We start from the raw sequence: 24,121 nt of genomic DNA, 5'->3' as shown, positions 1-24,121 counted from the left end.
AAAACAGATTTTCTTTCCAACTGTGAGGAGCTTAAAAACGACCTCCTTAAACAAAAGTACCCGCTCCAATTATTTGATGATTCTATTTGCCGAGCAGGAGAGCTAGGCCGCAATGAACTCCTTGACTGCAGGAACCCAGTCGACCGACGCCCTCAGAGTAATCTAGCTCTCACTCACTCCGCAACTGCGCCGAACGTTTCTAGCATACTTTGAAAACATTACAACATATTAATTCAAAGTCCTCGACTAGCATCTATATTATCCGAACAACCACGTACTGTCTACAGGCGAAACAAAAACCTGCGCGACATTGACCTCTTCGAGGCTCAGCTATTCGTCAGTTACCGGTTGTGGGCCCTCCAACAAGCCTCGTTGTCAGTCATGCCATCACATGACGAGAACTAAAACAGCCCACACACTTCTCGGTAGAACTTAAGGGAAATTTGAACTCTGACAGCACCAACGTAGTTTACTTGCACGAGTCACTCCTTTCACCTTTTGCAGAATCGCTTTCTAGATCCATCGAACAATATGCTCAAAGGGGAGGATGCCTCGTCGTCTTGTCTTCCCATCGCGTCGATCGGCCATGGGTAGCACCATCGTCGATATGTCCATTAAACGGTCCGTCGTCGGCTTCGAGGGGTCCTCCTTCTCGTAGGCCAAAGTTCGGATGAATCCGAATCGCACTGGGTCTTCTTCCCGGGTTTCGGCACCAAAAATGTAAAATAAGGAGAGACCAATAGCCGCGACGTCCCGGTGATGCGATGTTGGTGTTCTATTTAGAAATATAGCGACTGATGAAGATGAAGCAGCTCGAGCGAGAGCTGCTCACGCGACTATGGGCACCGATGATGGTGATCACATCGGTGCAGCAATGATGACACCTATAAAGTTTCTACAGTATGTATTTATGTATTTATGTATGTATGTATGTATGTATATATATATATATATCAGTGTGTCGAACCGCAAAAAATACGGGTTCGGTTACGGTTCGGGTTCAGGTAAATTTATTTTGTTCCGGTTCAGTTACGGTTCGACTAATTCTATCCACGAACCGGTTCGCGAACCGGTTCGGAGTGTTGAACCGGTTCGTGAACCGGTTCAGAACTGAATTATTAGCAAGGCGTGAAAAATCAGTTTTGTATACTTTAAATTCATCAAAACTGAAGTACTTTTTTTCTTCACTCGAACTAGTGGTTTTTTGAAAATGAGCTGCAATACTACTGTCAAATTTGAAAATATTGGCCAGGTGTAACATAAAATGTACCAGCCTCTTTTTCACCCCCCCTACTGTCATCCTAGAGACTACACAAAGCCGCCGCCAAGAGACATGAGTGTGTTATTTATTGGTGCCCCTTTCTTCTTTTTATTGTACTGCTTAGATGCTAATAATGACTTAAGACATTGCCCATTTTGCTTGAATTACTTCCTTGTTACGTCACTGCTGATGCTGGGTGGCAGAAAATTTGAAAGTTTTTTCGGTGTTTCTCACCCACTTCTTGTAAAAACAACTTCCTTAACGAGTCACCAAAGGCAGATCTTTCAAACAAGGCAAGGTAGGGCTTTGTTTTCATGGTCCATTTAGGATCCTTGGCCAAGCATGTAAGATGACGCGGCGGAAAAATATCGCCGACCAGGGGCTGCGGCCCCTTCGTTATCGGGCTTACTGCGACAATCAAGAGCGAATGCTGCCTGCAAAACAATCAACAAAGAAAACTTCCACGTAAAGCGCGCAAACACACGCCCGCGCACACAACATGGCGTTTTATTCGCCTGTGAAGAGCAGCTTTACCTGTACAAGAGACTACCAAAGACGCTAGTGGAAATCAGCGAAACCAAACGTACAGTGCCCAACGCTGGGCACACCTGTCAATTCGAAAGAACACAGTCTCTAGAATTTCGAATAGACACGTATCTTCGCTTACCTCACCCGCCGCGGTGGCTCAGTGGCTAAGACATCGTGCTGCTAAGCCCAAAAAACGCGGTTTCCATTCCCGGCCGTGGCGGCCGCTTTTCTGATGGAGGCGAAAAGCGAAAACGCCCGTGTGTTCGAGGTTTCGGCGCTCGCTAAAGATCCCCAGGTGGTCAAAATTCATCCGGAGCCTTCCACTGGGGCGCGCCTCATCACCTGTGTAGCGTCGGCGCGTTAAACCTCATAATCAATCAATGTTCTCTTTCCCCGTGCAGTACGTTTAAGAATCTTATTTCTCCGGCACCTTCGCCCTATTTTCCCCTCTTCCTCGTTTCGTGAGGTTCGCCTCGCTTGTATAAAGCCGATGTCTCGAACCAATGACAAACATATGTGCGTCCCTTTCTTCGTGTGTCCGCTTAGTGGCGCTGTTTTAATTCTTGTGATTATGCATGTACCTAAAAGCCAAAATTTCAACACTCTTTAGCTGCTGTAAATAGGCATAGGCAAATGTAGGGCTTGAACCTTGGCTGGTACACAGTGCAACAATCTCGTGGACTGATTGCACTTGCACTGTCCCAATGAGGGAGAAAGAGAGAGCGACAAACGTTTTATTGAGCCTTTTAAGGCCCCTTGTGGGGGCGTGGTGACAGGCGCACCGGCGACCGCGGGAAGGGTGAATTCGGTGCTTCAAACATCGTGCAGGCTGCCAAGAGTTTGACATTTCTTCTTCCCAGCCTTGCACCCTGCTTGCTCGACCATCAGCAACATACCATTGCAATTAGGAGCCTTAACAGCTATACTGGTGTGCAGTCGTTTCACCATGTTGTGGCTATGGCGTTGTGCTGCTGAGCCGAAAGACGCGGGTTCGATTTCCGGCCGCGGCGGCCGCTTTTCTGATGGAGGCGAAAAGCGAAAACGCCCGTGTGTACGAGATTTCAGCGCACATTAAAGATCCCCAAGTGGTCAAAATTAATCCTGAGCCCTCCACTGCGGTGCGCCTCATCGCCTGCCTTGCGTCGGCGCATTAACAAACCTCACAATCAATCAAGTAATCAAATTGTCACCATGTTGTGACCGTGATGAGCGTGTTCGGAGCGTTTTGATTCATTGAACGGGTAAAAGTGAGCGAGAGATTGCGAAGTTGATGGCGCGTGAAAGAAAGAAGCCCCTAATGACACTTACCACCCGTTATCAATAACGGGATGGTCGAACCGTTTTGTCGAGAACCGGAAACCGTTATTTCTTTTTTCGGTTCAGTTCCGGTTCGGGTTCAGCCGGCTCAAAAAATAATGGTTCGGGTTCAGTTCCGGCAAAAATACCGGTTCGGTTCCGGTTTTCGGTTCGGTTCGGTGCCGGTTCGACACCCTGATATATATATATATATATATATATATATATATATATATATATATATATATATATATATATATATATATATATATATATAAATATATATCTGAACCGATCAGTAAACCGGAACTCAACCGGTATTTTTGCCGGAATTAAACCCGAACCCGAACCGTTATATTTTGAGAACGCTGAACCCGAACGGGAACTGAACCGAAAAAAGAAATGCCGAAACGGTTCGACCCTCCGTTGTTGATATTGCACAGCCAATGCAATTCAGGCCTTTTTTTCTTTCACGTACCATCAACTTCGTACCCGCTCGCGCACTTTCCCCTCCAGACAATTGAACACTCACGCTCTATATGTACCAACCTGGGAAATGAATGAGCACCAATGTAGCAATGGTCTGTTGCTGCTGGAAGCGCGAGCGTGGTGCAAGCTGACCAAACGAAATGTCATTCTCGGCAGCTTGCAGGGGATATAAAACGACTTTGCCCTTCACTAGCTGCGACTTTATTGGAGCAATCGGGCTGCAGGAGTGCTCCACTGCGCAACAGTGAAAGCCCACACCCGGTGTGTGCGAAGTTTTTGCATTTCGTAATTTGTTTGAAAGGTCCGACACCTGCGAATTATTAATACTTGACAAGTGTGACCGCAGGAGCTTCTCAGTGGCTAAGTCGTTCGCTGCTGACCACAAGTGGCCTCGATCTCCCTTTCGCACGACCGTTTTTCTGAAGTAGATGAAAATCGAGAACGTCGGTGTTTAGAGATTTTGATCCACGTTTAAAATCAGCAGCTGGTTAAAATAAGTCTGCCGGCCTTAAACATAAGCTGCGCCACGGATCAGAGGTATAGAACGGGGCATGAAATGCGCCAGTTTTTTCTAAATGTGTTTAAACGGAAAACAACAAAAAAGAAAAGACAAATCACGTTGTTTTAAAATATTACGCAAAAATTAAGTAAAAAAAGCACCAAAACGTGGAAATTGCTCTATACTTTTCTTTGCCCTGCCTAACAACCGAAAGTGTCATCAATGGAAAGGAAGTGAGTTCCGTGATCATTTTTTGAGGGCAGTACAGTGGACAAGTTCCATTTTTCACAGATACAAATAACAACGGATATGTCAGGGAAAACTTTTAAAGTGCGCACTTAATCCCTTGGCAAGAAACTGCAGCCCTCGACCTTGTCTTGGAAGCAGAAACAGTAATAAAGCAGATGACAGGTGCAGAAAGGCAGGCCGGTATCTCGCGTTGTCCGATTCGCCCAGCGATCATCTTTTCTGCTTGTTCTGCAGTTTTGTCTCTTTCAGACCTGCTTTTATTTCGAAGGTGCACTTGTACTGACTGCCCAACTCGCTACATTACTTCTACTGCTACTTGTTCCGGAGGGGAGCACTGCTGTGGACGAATTAAAGAGCGTCTACCCAAAAAAGTCTCATCTCGATCATCTCCGCATGTCGAATTTTCCTTTCATTTTGTAACAGCATATTCTGTTACAAGATTCTGCAATGTAGAACACGGAACGATGGCCGGGGCTCAGGCGGTACGATGACATAACGATTGTAATGCACACATCCAGTATAGCTATCGCAAAAGGAATTGCAGTGGTCAGAGCACTAATGCAGTGACTGAGCGTTAACTAAACCTTACTTTTAACAAAAGTGTGGCTAACACATTCGATAAGGAGACAGCTAACAAATTATTGAGGGTGACCAAGTAATCTAATTCATTGGTAGTATTTATGTGCCTGTTGTAGGTTTTTTTCTGTTTTGTTACAAATTGGTATTAAGCACTGGAATTTGAACGTGCCAATACGCAGGCCTAAATTTAAAGCTTGAAGCTTAGCGTGATGGGCGATGCCATAGCGAAGATTGCGAATTCAACAAAAAAGGAAAGGGCAGAAAATATATCCCACCGTCATATCTCTTGGCGGTGGCTTTATGAATAGTCGCTAGGACAACATAAAGTCTGGGTGAGAAAGTAGGTAGTAAATCATCGCCACTTCAACTGTTTTTCTATCTTGTAGTTTAAAGTTTGCTTTGAAATTGCGCCACTGCCCTTGGGGAAGAGCAGAATTTTGAATTTTTGTTTGTATTTTGATGTGACTGTCATTTTATACAAAATGTTTTTTTTTCTAATTTAAGTGACAATGCAACTCAGCGAACTGGTTCGGTACGTTATTTTGTCGACCCGGAACTGAACAGGAACGAAATGATTTCGTCTGAACCAGAACCGTAACCGAACCGGTATTTTTTTCTGTTCGATACACTGATATATATATATATATATATATATATATATATATATATATATATATATATATATATATATAGTAATCCCTCGTTATAAAGAAGACAGCGGGACGGGCAAAAATTTTGTTATAAGCGGTATTTTGATATAAGAGACAACTCAAGGGAAGCTACAGTATTTGAACTTTAATTGCGCTACAACTACGAGAAATCACGCACGATGTTTTCAGTGGAGAAAAACTTTATTCACGTGCAAAAAAGGCAGTCAGCTTTGGCTGTTTCATGTTCTTGCAGGGCGCGAGCAACGCCTTTTCCAATTTGACCAACAATGACTGGCGTCCGAACGCCTTTCAGACGGCAGAGTGAATGAGGAGGAGAAGGTAGTGGCCACTTTTATGTAGGGGGGGGGGGGGAGGGGTGCCGGCGTCACGGAAAGCTACGAGAATTTCGTGCTGGTAAAAGTTGCAAATTCCGTGGCTCGGAGTCCGAGTTTGTTTTTGTTGAGCTCAAAAAGCAATGATTAACCGCTCATTGTGGGTACACAGCGCAATCCTGAATACTGACAGGTTTTGCACTAGGGTTTTGCATGACCACTGGGCAGTTCTTTTTCGCGAAGTGTGCAACCGTGAATTTTACAGAACAAGAGTTTTTCGGCGCCCCGCTGTCGACGACACAGCTTCGAGTGTCAGTGTTCGCGCACCATCGCGTGCACTAATGTCTAGGAACAAAATTAAATCACCCTACCACGCATTTGGACCGTTTGTCTAAAGTCGCATGGCACGAATCGAGCATGACCGGCTCGAGAAAATCGCAGGGGAAACACCAGCGTGTTAACCCGCCATGTTGACCGCCTGACTCGCCGCTCTATCGCTCGGCGATGCCTCCGCTCGCCACTTCGCTCTAAGCGGGTCCAGCTCTTCATGCGCTTTGAGTAATGCGGCCTAAAATGCATGTGCTTGGGTTGGGACCGGAAGAAATTTCGAATAAAGCGATATTTCGAGTGAACCGATTTCGTTATAACAAGGGATTACGGTATATATATATTGTCACGTGTTTCATCACGCAAAGAAGAGACGACTGTGAGGACGAAGAAGTGGTTGAGTGCGCGGGCTCCCTCATCATTGTCATTCAGAGCTCTGGCGCTCGCGCTTGGAACCCTGTGCTCGAGCTATCCCACTAAAAAGGCTCTGGCTGCTTGTACTGACCCGGTCGTCTTCTTCAAAGACCCCGGCTCAGCATCTGCGTGTTTATAGTACGCGACAATATATATACAGTAGAATCTCGGTAAACGGAAATAGCTTAAACAAAATTGCCGCTTTAACGGAACACTTGCCTGGAATTTGGTTGATTTTGTATTCAGACAACGTAAAAAAACTCTCGGTAATCGGAACTAAAATTTCCGCATCCCTGTGTAAACGGAACCAGAAATGAAACTTCTTGTGAAAAATACTGGCATGAGATACAGCTTTTTAGGGTTCCGGCTGTTTCGTTCTTGTTTTTTTTTTTCTTCCTCCACGCTTTTTTAGCCTTGTTGGCCTCGTAAGCCTCGTCTCGTAAGTGGTTAGCCGTGTTAGCGCAACGAATGCAACATCGCAGTTCTTGTACCAGTCGTTCGGTCTCGATTCTAGACGCCGAGGCTACAGGGCTCACCTCCTGTCGCATCGTTCGTGCCATCGCTGTGCTATTCGTCCTTCATTACCACGTTGCCGTCTTTTAAATTCGGTGGCTCGTAAGCACTCGCGAAGTTGAGGCCTCTAGCCTCCGTGAAGATGCAGTTGCAAGGACTCAAACAAAAATAATTGACGCATTTTGCACTGCACAGTGACTCATTGTTGCCAAATCAACTTTGTCCTACGCTTTTTGTAGTTTTCTTGCTTTCTGAAAACTATCAGCTACAGTCATTGCACCTTAGAACATCTCTCTCAGGAAACGGAACTCCTGTTAAACGGAACTAATTTTTCCAGTCCCTTAAAGTTCCGTTTATCGAGAGTCTACTGTATATATATATATATATATATATATATATATATATATATATATATATATATATTGTGATTGCCCGTAGACCTATGGGCTGAGTACTCCAGTCCTCCGGATGCGCTAATCTAATCCCTCCCTGGATTAGAATCCAGAAACTAAACTGGACCTAATCCCTCCCTACCATCCTTATAGGCCTCTAAGCCAGCCCTTTTCCAAATATATATATATAGAAATAAGGGTTGGCAGTCAAGAAAACCTCGGAAAGAAAAGAAAACCTTGCTTTCCGAGGTTTTCTTGACTGCCAACCCTAATTTCTGTGTTATTTCTACGAGCCCCTCATTTTCCTATTCTGATTCGTTATATATATATATATATATATATATATATATATATATATATATATATATATATATATATATATATATATATATATATATATATATATATATAGGCTGACACTGTAGGTTGATGCAGCGTAAGGCATGCAATGTATTGAATCCGGGGCCTCAGTAAAGCTATGTTTAAAGTTTTTCTTGCAGAGGAACCCATCTAGGTCTTTAAAAATAGGTAGGTAGCTCGGTTAACTGGTTTATTCATAGTGAGGGTTGCACGCCAGCAAACCCCGGCTATTCATTTCACTCAACGAAGGGCCATAGACCCGATTAAAAAATCACAAGTACACGACAAAGTAGACAGGGCCCCGAGGTCTAGTTGGTCTTTCTGGGTTCGTATTCTGGAATTCCAGGTGAAAGGCTTACACTATCCGTTAATATTTTGAAGGGATACCTGCTGAGTTAAAGAATGTATTGATGGCACGGACTTTATTTTGACGGCCAGCGTCAGGCCATATACCTTCTAGTTCCTGGACCCACCATAATATAGTTAGCTACTGCTATTGTTTGTGGTATAGTTCACGTTTTTACCGGGAGCACGGTGGAAGAATATTTGTGACCGGGAGTATATTGGGCAATCTATAATAACATGCTGGAAAAATCTTCCTTGTGCTCTCTGCATGCGTGGGATGGGGAATTTTTAGTCATTTTTACAGCACAGCTGGTTAGACCAAGCTCCTTCCATCAGTCTCAGCAAAAAGCCTCGAAGCCTGAGAAATACCTGTGGTTGCGGAGGTCCGGGAATCGAACCCCGGAACTTAGCGCCATGAAACCGGAAACCTAACACTGTGTCACCAAAAAGGCCCGGAGGGTTCTTGAGAAGGGAAAAGGTTTGGGCGTGTTGGTTCATCGTCAGCCTAGAAAACAAGCGCTAAATAAAAACACAGGACGAGGAGTGGACGGGACAAGCGCTAACTTTCAACAAAAAAGTTTATTGCAGAACCGGCACTTATAAACACGACTGGCCAGCATGAAGAGAGGGGAAAGGAAAGGGAAACATCAAAAACTGTGGCCAAAACAAGAAACAAGGTTTATAGAACCGCGTGGCCGTGCTCCACGTGCGTTCATATAGTTCCAAGCAGAACGTGGAACCTAGCTAGTGGAACCTCTCGTTGCTACTGCCGCGTGATTTTTCATATGCCGCCAGGAGGCGGCGGTTTTCTGCAGTAGATGTAGAATATCATTTGCTATCGAAAAACCAAGCATCCATGGGTTTTTTAATTAAGGAACATTGTAAATATCCCTTGTGTACTAATTTCCTGTCTTATATTTGCGTAATGTCTTGTACGTGTTCAACAAAGTTGACAAGTATGAACATATAAACCGGGCTTAGATGTTTACGTTTGGCTGTGAGTATACATGACTACTGCGCAATATCGATTTTACTTTTGCCAGGTGGCTGGATCGAGTCACAGACAGACATACAGACAGACCAAAATTTCTGGGTTTAAGTAGCCCAAGAAAGACTATCGTCTTTAAAAAGAACGATTCGCGAAGTATTCATGGTTTCGAACGCTCGCACACCCTCAAATATACTGACAGGTTCAGCTACACAAGCGTGTACTAAATTTTAGGATCTCAGTTGTTGACCGTGAGCTATTTTGTAACCCGTCAAACAAATGAAAAAGCAGGGTTCGACACAGTTGGAGATTTTCAAACTCTTTATTGCAAATATTTGTGATTTCTGCAGAAGGGAGAGAGTAAAGTGGCCAGAGACATGAAAGTTGCGAAGTTCCGAGATTATTGGCGACGAAAAGCACGCAGCACTGAAAGAACGCTTTTTCGATAAACACTAGATAAAAGATAAAAAGTAAAAGACCTTCAAGCCAATTATGAAGCGTAGCTTAGGGCCCGTCGTACTCGGCAATCAACGCACGTTCCTTCGTACCCTGTCCAGTTCGTGCTTAACCTCGCATTTCGCTCTGTCGAGTTGAGTCATGCGCACCTCGTACCGCTTGCGGGCTCTGTTTTTGGCGCGCTCGCACTGCAGCTTGATGTAGTCGAGGCGCGTCATTTCGCGCTCCTTCTTGCCCAGTTGGACGAAGGCACAGTCGGTGGAACGCGAGTGCTTCCCGAACGGGTCGTCGTCGGGCTCCCAGCCGTCCAGCTCCTTGAAGCACACGTAGCAGCGCACGAGGTCCGGCTCGTTCTCGGTCGGGCAGTGGTAGAATCCGGCTTCCGCCATTCTTTCCGGCGTGCATTTGCAGTTGTCCGTCAGCGGCCAGTGCGCGAAAGACGCCAGTCGGTTTTCCTCCAGGTCCATGTCCAGGTCTGTTCGGCGCCGCAGCACGGTGTTCAGGGTCAGGTCGACGGCCATGGCGCAGGATGTTCAGGGTGGACGAACTTCTCGTGGCCAGCCGCAGAGCAAGACCAGCCGCAGAGCGACGCGGAAGCGTCTGATGAGAGGTGGTGTAGTAGCAACCGGCTGGCCGAACCGCGCCCCGAGCGTTTTGCTTCGTCTTCGTTCACGAGCGACCACCGTACGCGCTGTAAGGTTCCTTCTCCTCGTCGTCTGCGATGCCAGCTACATTCACGAGGGGCCGTTGTAACAATATAAATAAACATTTGCTGAACTGTATGCGTTTCTTTGTGGAAGGCATCCTATAGTCCAGGAAGCCTTGGTCCTTGGCTGCACGGCGGGGTCCACCATTCGTTGCTGGTTTCGAGGGAGTGAGCTGGTCAACTGGTCCTCCCACTGCTCCAGCGTGGGAGCTGTGTTAAGAAAACTTGGCGGCGATCGTACGACCGTCTAAACCGAAGATAACGTGCGCTTTCAGGCGAAGGGCTGAACGCAAAGTTCGAGTCAAACCCTGCCGTAACCGGCATGTAGTAAGTGAAACGATCCTGGCCAATCCCCCAAGTGGGTATGCTCCACAAACTGCGCAGGAGGCCGCCTGGTTCTTGCTGCGGCAGAAAACTAAACATCCCACTCGCGAGGGGCACGATCAATTGCAGAGCATTTCCGGGGGCGCACGACGTTAAGGTGGCGGTCCCACTCGATCGGCCCGCGACAAACTCGCACAGAGCATTTTGCGCCCTCTCTAATGTTTGTATGCGTGTTAAAATCTAAACAATTGCCCGGTTAGGCATTCGATAAAACCGTATCCTTTTGTCGCTGTGCTGTTTTGTGTTTTGTCACTGTGCTCTTTTATCGCGCGCGCTTTTGCGCAGTGCTCTTCTGCCGCGTGCTGTATGTCGCGTGCCCCTTTGACGCCGTGCTGTTATGTCGGTGCTCTTCTGTCGCGTGCTATTTCGTCGTCTGCTGTTTTGACGCGTCCCCGCCGGTTGGACAGTGTGTCCACCCAGGATAATCGAAGTTTTGTCAGGGTCAGAGTTGAGGCTGTGCTTACGAACTATAATTGATTCTGACTTTTGAGGAGAACAGCAGAGGCCATTGGCTTGGGCATATGCGTTCACTGCGTCCGCAGCACGTTGGAGAGTTTCTTGAATGCCCCGAGAGAAGCCGTGCCCCTTCACAGGGTGATATCATTCGCATGTCAAAGGTTGGCCATTTGCTATAGGGCAGCGGGAAGGTCAATAACTGCAATGTTAAACAGGAGGGGAGACAATAGAGACCGCTGGGGCGTGCCGCGACTGCCGAGTTGGATTCGTTTAAAGGTTAGATCCCCTAATTTGAGGATGGCTCGGCGATGTGTGAGAAAATCGGCGATGTATCTGTAGGTTCACCCTCAGCAGCCAGTCTGATGAAGCAGACCAAGAATTTCCGCGTGAGTCCCGTTACCAAATCCCCAGGGAAAGGATGTCTCGATGAGAGAGGCTGGTGGCTGATGCGGTTATTTATTCCTTCAGTTGGAGCATGTCTTGGGTGCCGAGGTGTTGACGAAATCCATACATAGAGTTTGGCATCTGTCCCGTATCTTCTAAGTGCTGCTGGAGTCTCTTGAGGATAATGCGCTCTAGTGCTTTTCCAATACTGGAGGTGAGTGAAATCGGCCTGAGGTGGTCGATATGTGGGTATTTGCCTAGCTTGGGGATGAAACGCACTTCAGCTGTCTTCAATTGCGTGGGAAGCTTCCAAGACTACCAGAACTCATTGAAATGAGTTAATAGGGTCACTCGTGATTCGTCCCCAAGTTTGGCAAGACCTTGTGATTGGGGATACGGGCGAAGCCGGTGCGGGCTTTGAAATCCCGGTGTCGGAGGAGGAGGTGGGTAATGTCGGGGTCCGAGCCAAGATTTATTTGAGTATTACTCCATCTAACATCAAGTTGTCCCGATAGCAGAGAGAGGTCCGCGCTTGTGTCATGGCATGGAATAGTCCCTGTGTGGATCGGCATGTTGGGATAATTCAAGAAGGTGGGTCTGAGGTGTTCGATGGCTGACACCACGCTCTTCATTTTCTTGTGTTAACTTGTACCCCCAAAGCTGGTGTGAAGCGTTAAAGTACTACCTAGCGAGGTTGATTGCTTCCTAAATTGTCTTCTGGAGCTCGGGTCTTGGTGGAAGGGCGACAGTAAGTGTTCAAAATAAATAGATTAGATGTTTGTTTGATGGAAGGGGGAGGACCTCCACAAGCGTGTGTTCACAGCCGGCTTGTGGCGTGAGATGCTGTGTGGCTTGAATGGAGTTACGAACTAAAGTAGCTGTAGCTTTCTTCAAGGGATCTTCATAGGAGAGGTAGTGAGGGAGCTTGTTAGTTCCATTTGTTTCCTGTGATACCATAATATATGGTTGTGGGTCTAAAGTAAGTATGTACTGTTGTAGAGAGGCTGCACTGCTCGGTAGGTACAGCAATTCCATTGAAGGATCGCCGTGGCTTGTTGCTTAGAGGGTGTCGTGACCATCTGAAGGCGGGCCGCAAGTATTACCATCGACTGTGCGAGCGTATGGTACTGCGCGGCAATGGGGACGCGAGCCACAGCCATTGATTCTGTCTTGTCTAACGGGCGCTGCGTTGGTAATGGTTTCAAGGCCTCCGGAACTTTATTTATTTAGAAATTCTCCCAATCTCGTGAGAAATCATAGCAGGTGGGTAAAAAAAGTACATTGAAGTGTAAAAAAAACTGACGGCGAGAGTAGCCTGCATTTCCTGTCGGAGGGGGTGAGATCGTTCTTGAGGGACCGAGATTCTGGCTTGGGGATGGCATTGTCTGAGCGGAGGTTTTTTGATTTCCTCATTCAAATTTCCAAGCTGATTGAATAGTTGAGCAAAGAAATCCTGAGACGAAGGTTGGTTTTTAGTATGTAAGGTGTGATTTTGGGCTTCAGCGGGTGCGGATGAGGGAGCCATAGGTCCGCAATCGGTCCGCAGATGTCCAGTCTATGGCTGCCGTCGTTCCATTCAGAGCTACGTCGGTGTAGATGTCAGCTTCGTCGCGTGCTTTGTCATCTGAGAGAGTGCGAACGTATTGTTCGCATGCTTTTCTTTTATCCCGGCGGATCGGGCATCGGCATAGAATTCTAATGTGTGAGTGTTCCCACAAAGGGAGTACTGTCGGCAAATCGGTGATGTCAGAGTTACTATTTAGGTGGTCCCTATTATGGAGCTTTTTTCTTTGTTGCGAATGGTCCAGATGATATTGGAAGCGTAGTTTTGCCTCTTCGATGAGGTTAGTGAGAGGCGGAAGGGGAACGGCTTCGTGTAGAGTGTCTACCCTTGTGAATGTGGGGAGGCCACTAATCGCACGGAGAAAATGCCGATTCATTTGGTGGAAAGCATTTACATGTGGATGTCGTAATTCATAATCCGGGAAGCCATAAGTGAAGCACCCATGGGCCACAGCACGGGCAAGCATGGGGCAGGCTGCTTGGTGCGCCCCGCCATATTTATTTGATATCCGGGTAACTAGGTATAAGGTGCAACGCCAGATATTCCTAAGTGAAGCTATCCACTGTTTTGGGCTATAACAGCTGCTGACGGGAACGCCCAGCAGTCGAATGGTGCCATTGGGGGATTAGTGTAGCGTATCCCCCTCTTGAAAGGAGATGATTTGTTCCTTACTTGGGCCCCGTTTACCATCGACGCTTAGCAGTTCTGTCTTGGTTGGGGATTGGGAAAGCGTGTGTTCCAAGCTCAGGAGGACTGCTGTTTGCAACTCTGCTTGCATAGTTTCGTTCTAGTCGTAATCCTGGGCTTATGTCCATACCACAATATCGCCCGCATAAAGCGCAGATCGGGTGGCCGTGCACACCTCAAGAGTTCAGGTCAGACGGTTCATTGCCAGAATTAAGAGGAGAGGAGCCAAAACGGACCCCTGTGGGACTCCTCTATCGAGGTAAAATGTTATGGGCTGGTGTCCTTGAGCGTTAAGGCGGATCGGCCGATGCTGAAGAAAGCCGCGTACACAGCCCTGGACCTTTTGGCTAGGGAAGGCGAGGGAAAGTTCTCGAAGGATACCTGACTGGCTGACATTATCAAATGCCTTGTGTGAGGACGTATTTAGGCAAGGCCTTGCGCGACGTTCGATTAATAACTCTCCGGAGCAGCCATAGGTACTCGTGGGCAGCAAAATGGGGACAGAAACCAGTGAGGACGGAGTGAAACCAATTTGTACTTTCTAAGTGGTGGACGAGTCGATTGTTAAGCATATGCTCGATAAGCTGTCATATTACCGGGGTTAAAGCTATGGGCTGAAAATTCTGTGGATTCCGAGAATGTTTACTGGGCTATGGTGTCGGATGAATGGTCGTAACCCTAAGGGGATCAGGTATCGCACCTGAGTCCGAAGAGTGGTTGGCCTAGTGTAGTAGAGTATCGAGGCCGTGCGGCGGAAGGTTTCTGAGGTCGTGCAGTTTTACTTTATCGTGGCGGGGGGAAGAGTTGGGCTTTCCTGGAGAAATGGCTACTTGCAGTTCGCCCAAAGAGAAAGGAGAATCGAGCTCCGGCACTGGTCGGTCAATGCTGATAATTGGTAAAGGTGGGAGGGTTAATGGGTCCATAACGGCATGTGGAAATAACGTGTGAGTGATGGTATCATCCACTTGCAAGTAGTCTTTTTGAAGGCACATTTCATCCAAGATCGGCAGACGCACCTTCGCACTGCCATTTATGGTACAAATAATTCCCCAAAAATGGGATAGGCCAGATTCATGTCCGAGATCTTGATAGCAACCTTGCCACTTCTCTCGCTTTAAAGTGACCATTCGCGAATAGGGCGGCAGTGGCGTTTTAGCTGCAATAGGTGGTGATGGCGTTTTTCTTGTAACGATATCATTTGGTAAGCCATTCTGCCTTGCGGGGAAGTTCTAACATGTGTGAATCAGGACAATCCACATCTGCCGTGCTGGTTACTTCTTAGCTTTAGAGCAAAAGTGCTTGCCTGATGAATTCCTCAAGGGTAGGTTGAGATGAGATGTTGAATTGGGATCGATACGAGGTCCAGTTTATCTGACGGTAAGCACGTTTAGTGCGGAATTTGTGGCTATTAATTTGAAGCATGATATGATAATGGTCACTACCCGAGGTGCTGTCAAACGTGCACCAGGTCTTCACCGCCCCAGGGGTAGCTAGGGTGAGGTTCGGCGTAGTATCGCTTTGAGCGTAGGAAAGTTCAATCCGGGTGGCGATGCCATATTTATTTCTTAGTTGAAGGGGGCTGTACTCAAGAGTTTGCTCCAGTAGTTGGCCTCGACGGTTAGTGGTCGAGTATCCCACAGGGAATGGCGAGCGTTAAAGTCTCCTCTAATAATAATGGTACCGGTGAATCGTAGCGAAAAAAGATAGGGTATGCAGTCTTATTGTGATGGGGAAATGGCGCCGGATCTTGGCTTGTAGTATACAGACACAATCAGCATCGATTTGACTCCTGGCGTCGTAACGAGGTCCGTGACCATTTCTCGGTCATCATTGCATGCTTGGTCCCAACGGTACTGGACGGCGTGGCAGGATTTGTGGACTAGTACCACTGCTAACCCTGGGGTGGGGCCGTGGGAGGAGCTGGCTCGGTTTGAAATAGAGGAATCTGAAAAGGTGGTATAATCTAATATATAACAAGTACCACGCGTTTACTGAAGCAGTAATGCCATTGGAGGGAGCGTTTTCACTTGGTACTTGAGGAGCGGACCACTTTGTGAGAAACTGCGGCTATTCCACTGTAATTTGGTTCTGTTAGGTGGTATAGCTGGGGGCAACATTGGACGGCTAATGTTTTTTCTTTCGTTTCGTTTCACTGGGAGGGGTTGTTGAGGACTGGAAAGTTTGAAGTGTTTCTCCCACTTTTTTCATAAACTGTTGGAGTTCATTCCTGATAGATGTGATCTAATCTTAAGGGCAACTATTTCTCTTGACGCCTTTTGCAATTTCTTGTTTGCTTTAAATTTAATACAGGCACCAGCTTGAGTGAGCATCTGCTCCGTGATGTAAGATGTCGCTGGCGACTGAGTGGTGTTAGTGGATAGCTTGCGGCGGCTTGTGCGTGAAAGGCTGCGGCGTGCTCCGGAAGAACTACTAGGCCCACTGGAGGGCGCCTGATTTCTGGGCGATCCGCCGGTAAGTGCAGCGTGTCGTCTGCTACGGAGCTATGTTTAACGCTTCTAACTAATTAACGAGTCACTTTACGGGGCTAGTTATGCCCCAGTTGTGTTTTACGCTACAACCTGCCCATTTTGTCGAATAAGTGCGAAACAAACCTACAGCCTGATTTGTGTGTATGTTGGTTTTGTACTTATTGGACAGAACAACTGTTTGAGGAAGTGCCTTGGCCTTCCTGCAGGCTCGTCATGTTTTGGGACTATTGCAGAAGCTGGCTGACCACCCATGGATGTGTTACGGCTTCCAGAGACGCTACGCAATCATTTTAGGCACAGGCTACTTGCTACAACCCATTTCCTGGCTCGTAGTGCGGATCAAGACGCTTCCAGCTTAGGAAAACAGTGAGGATAATTAATGCTTCCGTTCCAAATCAGGCGCCGCCATGGATTTTTCGCCATGGACTCTGTCACCTGTCACCATAGAAAATTCTATACCTGGAATTGATTTAAAAAAAGCGCATAACCCAAAATGCTCTACTACAGATTCCGCTTGCTCATATTCACAAATTTTACTCAGCAATGACGTAATATTTACAGATGGATCGGCAACACCTGAGCGCAGTTCTTCATGCGCTCACTGCCTCGTCGGCTGGAAGCGTCATTTCATAGAGTGCGACTTAACGGCGTTCACTAATGCCTACTTACATTGTATATGCTAGAATCCAAGCCCATATTGCGACAACTGTCCCTTACGATAACGCAGGTGCGGATTTGGTGGCAATTGCAAACACACGCCTTCTCAAGCAGAGCTCGCCTCTATCACAGCCATCCAACAGAATTCCCTTCGTCACCATGCCCCCTGTGTGGACAGCACGCCTCACAAAGCCATCCTATATGGGAGTGCCCCCAAGACTCCTTCCCTCCAATCACCAGTAGCGAACAGTGGAGGGAGGCGTTGGATAGTTCTAACAGGAATATATAAGAAGTCCTGATCAAAAGAGCCACCGAAGTTGCCACCAGCCTTACGTCAGTAGCCACCGCGCTTCTCTGACCACTTGCTGGAATAACGTTTTTTTCCTCCTCGTCCTCCCCCGAAACCCTCGAGCATATCTCCTACAGTGCTCCACCTACACCGACGCAAGCAGCCGGTTACAGCAGAAGATGAAATGTCTTCACCGTGAACCAATTACGCTGAGCCTGATACTTGGACCATAGCATTCTCCCTCCACTTAGCTGAAAGTCTTGGTTGCGTTATTTGGCGTAGCTAAGACATTATAGCACCGTTATGTTAAAAGTCCTCCCTACATTTCATGCCCCTATATATGACGCTATCTCTTTTTTTTCTTTCTTGCACTACTCCTTCTTTTACTAATCATCTATCTTTTCCACATACCCCTTCCTACAGAGGAGCATGTCCACGCACGCATGTTGGCATTCCTTCTTCAATAAGAGCTTTTCTCTCTCTTTCCTATTCTCGACTTTGTGAATTATCCGTGGATTGTGAATCCGCCCGAAGCTTCATTGATAGGCTTTCAGTTTTGTTCACATGCTTCCACCTGACGAAGCGGCTGTGTGTGCTTTCGTGATTTTGAAGTTTTATAACGTTTCCTGGCACCGGTATTGAAGTTCGCCTCATTTCTCTCTGCTGAAAATGCATTCTTTGCCGTCATTAAAAAACTAGATGACATGCAGCAGACACGAAAACGTAGGCCAGTTTGCTATTTAACAACCATAAGGCTTGTACGTTCGGATTTGTATCACATCTTCATGACGCGTCTCCACCCGGCGTCCTATACCTCATAACGAGACTTTGAAGGTCGGCTGGAATTTTCGCAAACAACCCTGGGCATTCTTCAAAAAGTTGAACTTTCCTCAAGTCACTTCTCCGGCCTAGTGCGATGGACGATGCCCTAGCTTAGACGATTGGACGATGCTCAAGGTTAGCAATCAACCATGTTTCGGTTTCGGTTTCGGTTCTGTAAAACACAACCAATGGCGTTGTTGGACGGGCATTCTCAATATCTCAGTAATCATCGTACCGCGCTTCTGCCATGCTGTCGGCTTTAAAATGCATAAGATAAGCCTCCGAGGACGACTTGGAATCGTAGCATTCACTAGCCGAGGCCTACGCAGTGCATGAACGCCCTCCCGGTCCCCGCAGACGCTCAAATGCCATGCGCTTTTCCCCTATATTTGGAGCTTGCCTCACTCATGTCTGTATCGTAAAAAGCATGTTCGCACCAGGCCAAGGGTCTGGTTATTCTGGCCTGTGCCCACTGCCCGCAAGCATTCGGTGCTTATGGCAAGAGCACGCCAACGAGAACTCGCTAGCGCGCCAGTGCCAGCCTGCGCGCGTTCTGTGAACTAGTTCGTGGAGCAATGAAAGTTGCGGCCCAAAAAAAAGGTGAACTCAGTATAGAAAACATCGGCGGAAAACGAAAAAGTTAACTTTAAAAAAAAAAGCACGTACCCGCGGGGATTCGAACTCGTGACTTGCAAAACACTTGCACTGACACACCTAGCGCTCCAAACGACTCGGCCACGAACGAGCGCTACTGACCCTGGAAATACTAGGTATATAATGTATAATCAGTTTATACTTTAGTTTTAGCATTCGAACCAGCTTAGGTGACTATTTGTTGTTTTGCGCTCGTGCAGTAAGCATCCCCCAAGTTTCCACAATATCTCACGTCTAGCAATTGCATTTCTTAGACGGAAAAGCGTTCGCAGATGCGTAGTCGTGCTGCTGGCCGCTGTGCTAGTTCTCCTAGCGCAAAAAAGTGCTTCCCGTACCCTTGTTTTACGCTGTACGGTAAAAGTATCAGTTGATTGTATTTCCTTATTACCTATATTGACTTCGCTTACTCTTCTCCCGCCTTCAAGAGGCCTTACATTTTCCTACTGGCGTACCAGTCAGCGAAGCGTCGCACGTGCGCTTGTGCAGCGCTTGTGTGAAGCGACCTTGACTTGGAGATATATACAGTGTACAAACTAACCAAGTAAAGAAAGGCACATTCTTCCATTTACAAACGTGTCCTGGCTTCGTTTCAACTGAGCGAGCGGATTGCGACGACCCGTCGGCGGCCGGCGGACGAAACGCTGGTCCGACTGACTCTGTCTGAAGGCTGGGGAGCCGTGCAGTAGCGCCAGTAGCGCAGCCAATTGCGAGCTCGGCTCCTCCCGACGTCACACGAAAACGCCACAGAAAATGGGCGAGCGTAAAGAGAGGAGGACAGCATTTTCGAATAATTTTTTTACTAAATAAAATCGCGTAAACGCGCCGAAACATGGCATGGGGACTCCGGGCTACAATTTGCACTAGTAATCCCGCAATGTTTACATATCACTTCAGTGTCCCTTTAACTTGTTGACGGTACTGTTGCTTCTATCGCTTATACTTCATCTGGGGCCAAACGAAAGGCAAGTAAAGACGCACTTGACTGAAGTTCGAACGCGCGCTCCGCCGCTTATATACGCCGAGTGCGCTGTAGAGGGAGAGGAGTATGGCGGAGAGACGCGCATGCGCTCATTTCCGTACACAACCGCGCGACCTTTCCACGCCCCCCACCACGTTGTTGTCACGCAGCTGTCATGCCGCTAGCACGCCGCTATCACGTGTACACCTGCCGCTGTTGCTGCTGAGCGCGATGGAGCGCACGGGGTAACTACTGACCATGCGCGCACAGACGCGCACCCCCCGCACCGCCGCAGCTGTTGTTGAGAGCGACGACGCGCACGGGGCAGCTACGGCGCATGCGCGCGCAGACGCGCTCCTGCCGCACCACCGCAGCTGTTGTTGAGAGCGAGGAGAGTACGGGAGAGAGGTGCGCACCTGCGCCTCGACGTGACGTCATGAGCTGCGGACGCCTATGGACGGAGGAGTTGGCGAGCCTAAGAAATGTTCCGCATTTAAAACACACCTCCATTTTATGGGTGGTGGTGGTGAGTTGGTCAGCGTCTGTGTTTTTAGTGGTTGTATTATTTGCAGCATATAAAAGTTGGTAGAAGTAACCACATTCTGAACACTTCTTTTCAGCAATGGACTTGTGTTCGTTCGAGCACAGTGCCATCGGAGCAAGAAGAACGCTTCGCCATATACTATTCTAGCGGCAATAGGCCAGCTCGGCGAAGTTGTTGATGACAACTGTCAATGCCCTGGAGGGAAGGTTGCCTGCAACCATTTAATGGGCATGCTGCGGACGGTTGCTTTTTTGCAATCGAAGTGCTTCAGAGAAGCGCCCTTGCACATGGCGTGCACCGATTTGCCACAGCAGGGGAGAGTGCCACGTGGCAGTGCCATAACGGGGAGCTCCATCCAAGGGATTGACTGGCGGAGCGTGAGGGAAGGCGGCCTGAGTGTTCCCAAGCTTGCGAGACCAACAGAGTGCCGAGAACACCCACGCACTATGGCACAGCAAGCGGCGGCAAAGGAGAGGCTGTGCCAAAAGATGCTGGCCCGAAATCCGAGCAACGCCTTCGCCCAGGGTCTGCTGCTGACACCGGGGCAGCCGTGTAAGAAAACAAAGTACGGGCTGGCCCCAGCATCGTCGCCCCTTGCTTACCAGCAGGCACTGCTGCCCCACGGCTTCAGTGCACAGACGTCGGGCATTGTGCCCGTGTCCGTACCGTACGCCCAGGTGGTGCCTCCGGTCGACCTTTTCAAGCATGCGCAGCCATGGCTACCAGCCACTCACAAAAGAGGCAGCGGAATTCTTGAGGTATGCCAACCTTATCTTTTGCAGGCAGTGCCAAGACCCACTAAGTAGTTGCTTTCTCATGTGCACTCACTTCTGCCGCCCTAAAACGATGCAAATTCCTGTGTGTCATATTGGCCAGCATTTTGTACAGACACAGCAGGTACATTAGGTTTCGTGCCGTCGTTACAACTAAAAGAAGCCTGCCTTGTTTAGAGTAATTGGTCGAACCTTAGAACAAAGAGGTTACCATTTTCGCCTGTCTCCTCTTTTTCTTACCCCCTGGAAGAAGGTGGAGACAACCCGGCAGGCATCCCTGGCCCTGGAGTGCAACACGCGGCAGCAGTCGGACAGCGCAACGTGGGCGAAAGAGCGGAGCCTGAGGCTGACGTCTTCAAACTTTGGTGTTGTGCTGGCAAGGAGAGAGTTTTCCTTAAAAGGACTACAATCTCTGACAGCCAGCAGAGAACTTTCAAGGGTGGCTCCTATCAGGTGCATAACCTACTTGAAATCTCACTTGTAATGATAACATGATGCGGAGAACTCTAGCATACTTAACAGTTTGAAAAAGTTCTTTCCCCACTATTTTCTTGTTTACCGTAAACATGTATAATATTTGTCGAATTCAGTGAAATTTTAATGTTTGGAATGTATTGTGGGTGCCTAATTGTGCGGCACAGAAACTTGAGATAACGAATAGTGCTTAAGAAACCTCTCCTCATTGCTATTGTGCTTTGTATACATTCGTAATCTTTTGAAGGCAGGCTTGCTGAGACAGTATAACCTTTAATATGCCTGGACGCAGGCTCGAAAAGCAGTGATCTGAAGCTTCATGGACTCAAGGTAGCAAGCTGTTGTGCTGTGCACAGGTGCCTCAGGAACCCAATATTTGTATTCCTAAGGCGATGTTTTCCTCGAATTTCTTGCACATTCAAGGCAACTCATGACAATTAAGTCGTCTGCGTTGTTCAGCGTCACTGCAGTAGCCACCCTGCATATAACGCATGTATAGTGCCAGGCTAGTTGCCCACGCATGTTTAAGGCTGCCTAGAGTATGCCATCTTTGAAGTTTGTATTTGGCAGCGTCATGGCATGCTGTTCTTAACGTGTATGCAGGTACGGCATCGCCAATGAGGCCATGGCTGCAAAGCACTATGAGGAGGTGCTTCGTACCATGGGACACGACGTCGCCGTTCTGCACTGCGGCCTGCTTGTGAACTCCGCCTTCCCTTGGCTTGGTGCATCGCCCGACAGGCTCGTGTTCGACCCAGCTGAAGGGTCGTATGGGGTGCTGGAGATTAAGTGCCCGTACACCCTTCGTGACAAACAAGGGGTAGGAGCTGGCGAGCTGCTGTTTCTGCAGTGAGTTCACAGAGAATGGCTCAAGGCTGAAAATATACGGGTATTATTATGCTCAGGTAGTTGGCCAAATGGGGGTGTCGGGACTTAGCTGGGGTGACTTTGTTGTCTATGGAAAGGATTTCGTTCTGATTGAGCGAATTCGGCTCATGCAGGCCGAATGGGAGGCAATGAAAGACCAGCTTAACTACTTCTTTTTAACACGCTTCTGCCATTTCTAGAAAGTGGCAGTCACCAGGCCGCTGTTTAGTCTAGAATACAAGCATTCATCACTGCATGTCACACTTTAAAAACTGTTTATTCGCCTTTGTTTCATTTATTTCAAAATGATTTAATGCAGAAGGAAGTTCTCACTGTGTTAAAGGGACGCAGAAAAGCCTTTTGTAAAAGTTGCAAAAGGCCTGTATTGTCGCGTAGCACCAATATAGAGACGCAATGACGTTGGAATTATTGATCTACATTCAGTATTAGCTGCGCCAGAAGCAATTAAGTGCACCTCTCCCTCCTTGCCGATCGATTCCTCCTCCCTCTCTACTCCTTTCAAAGCAGCTAGAAACACTGAGAATAGCCATGTGACATCGCGACGCTCAACTTCCGTTATCGCTAGCTACATTCCTGCTCCTAGGCACCCGTCAATGGCTGCGGACCCGTATCATTGAACTGTCGGATCCGGAACTCAAACAGCGTCTCCTTGCAATGAGCGCGGATATGGGCTTCGACCCGTACAGCGACACACCGCCTCTGAACGTCGACCTGGGGCCTAGCGGCAGCAGCGGCGACTCTTCGCCCGATCCAGGCAGCCCGCAAGCAGCCCCCGACGCCGAAGTTGAGGGGTAAGTACAAGTTCGCGCAGCGCCGTTACAGTTGTTCGCGAAATAACGCTGGAGGGGTAACAGGGTAACCGCAGGGCCGATTTTAGCGAGGGGCTCGACAAGCGCAGCTTACGAGCGAAGCGGCAGGTGACCAAGGGCACTGAAGTGACGGCGGCGGCCAATGAACCCGCTGTCGCCGGCGCAACTAGTTTATGAACAGCTGACTTACGCTTGTTGTGTTGTTCATCAAAATCGCTTCATGTGGTTACCGCCTTACTCGTTATTTGTTTCGTGCACTGTCCCATCACAGAAAAGTGCAGTTACAGCGTGCTGCTTCGCGCTTGATCCCCCCGTAATTTTTTATTGCTGGCTTCCCGCCTGACAATATTTTGTGCCTACGAGCGTTATCTTCAGAGATTCTTCAGAGTCGTCACGATGCCTTTTGAACGGACGCGAAGCAGCGGCGTCCGTGTCACTGTCTCGCGGTTCTCCGTTGCTTCTGGCTCACCTGTGCACCGATTCGCCCTTTTAGATCGTTTTATTTCGCTGATAAAAATGCATCGCTATTAACATCGGCCAAATATTGCTTGTGCAGGTGCCTCTGTTGTTTTTGCGAGCCCATACCGGAGCCAGTGGAGTACAAGTGCTGCCGTGCAGTGGCGGAAGCCGTAGAAATCAGCGAGGATGAGTGTATCACGCAACATCAAGATTTCGAAAGTTTTCGGAACCCTGCTGTGCTCCGAGCAGTTTTTTGCGATGTGAGGGATAATGATTTTTTTGTAGAACAGGAAGGAACAGAGTAACACAATTGAGTGTCCAGTTTTGTGAACATAGAGTGTGGGACTTACGTGCGAATAATAAAGTGCGTACTTTTTTTGCCCCCAGGATTTATCGGCCGGTTGCCTATAGGATGGTAGCCAGATGGATATGGGGCCATCGAGGAA

General features: G+C 47.9%; 1 protein-coding gene and 1 pseudogene across 1 annotated transcript; one reads left to right on the top strand and one right to left on the bottom strand.

Moving 5' to 3' along the window:
* Positions 1–9,749: 9,749 nt before the first annotated feature.
* Positions 9,750–10,199, bottom strand: LOC144157662 (baculoviral IAP repeat-containing protein 5 pseudogene; annotated as a pseudogene).
* Positions 10,200–20,760: 10,561 nt separating this feature from the next.
* LOC144157651 (uncharacterized) lies at positions 20,761–22,372 on the top strand. Its single transcript, XM_077688470.1, has 3 exons — positions 20,761–21,030; positions 21,296–21,498; positions 22,123–22,372. The coding sequence occupies exons 1-3, from the start codon at positions 20,761–20,763 to the stop codon at positions 22,370–22,372; spliced, it is 723 nt and encodes a 240-aa protein (XP_077544596.1).
* Positions 22,373–24,121: the final 1,749 nt, after the last annotated feature.

Source organism: Haemaphysalis longicornis, unplaced genomic scaffold (genome assembly GCF_048455015.1).
Source record: "Haemaphysalis longicornis isolate Haplotype H1 unplaced genomic scaffold, Haemaphysalis longicornis Haplotype H1 scaffold_1, whole genome shotgun sequence".
Taxonomy (NCBI): domain Eukaryota; kingdom Metazoa; phylum Arthropoda; class Arachnida; order Ixodida; family Ixodidae; genus Haemaphysalis; species Haemaphysalis longicornis.
Note: the sequence above shows the minus strand (reverse complement) of the source record. Positions and strands in the feature narration are given on the sequence as shown.

Excerpts from the sequence above, each read along its gene's own strand:
- LOC144157651 (XM_077688470.1), top strand. The coding sequence starts at position 20,761 with ATGCTGGCCCGAAATCCGAGCAACGCCTTCGCCCAGGGTCTGCTGCTG. Across the intron at positions 21,031-21,295 it reads GAGGCAGCGGAATTCTTGAG|AAGGTGGAGACAACCCGGCA; the intron begins GTATGCCAACCT and ends ACCCCCTGGAAG. Across the intron at positions 21,499-22,122 it reads TCAAGGGTGGCTCCTATCAG|GTACGGCATCGCCAATGAGG; the intron begins GTGCATAACCTA and ends ACGTGTATGCAG.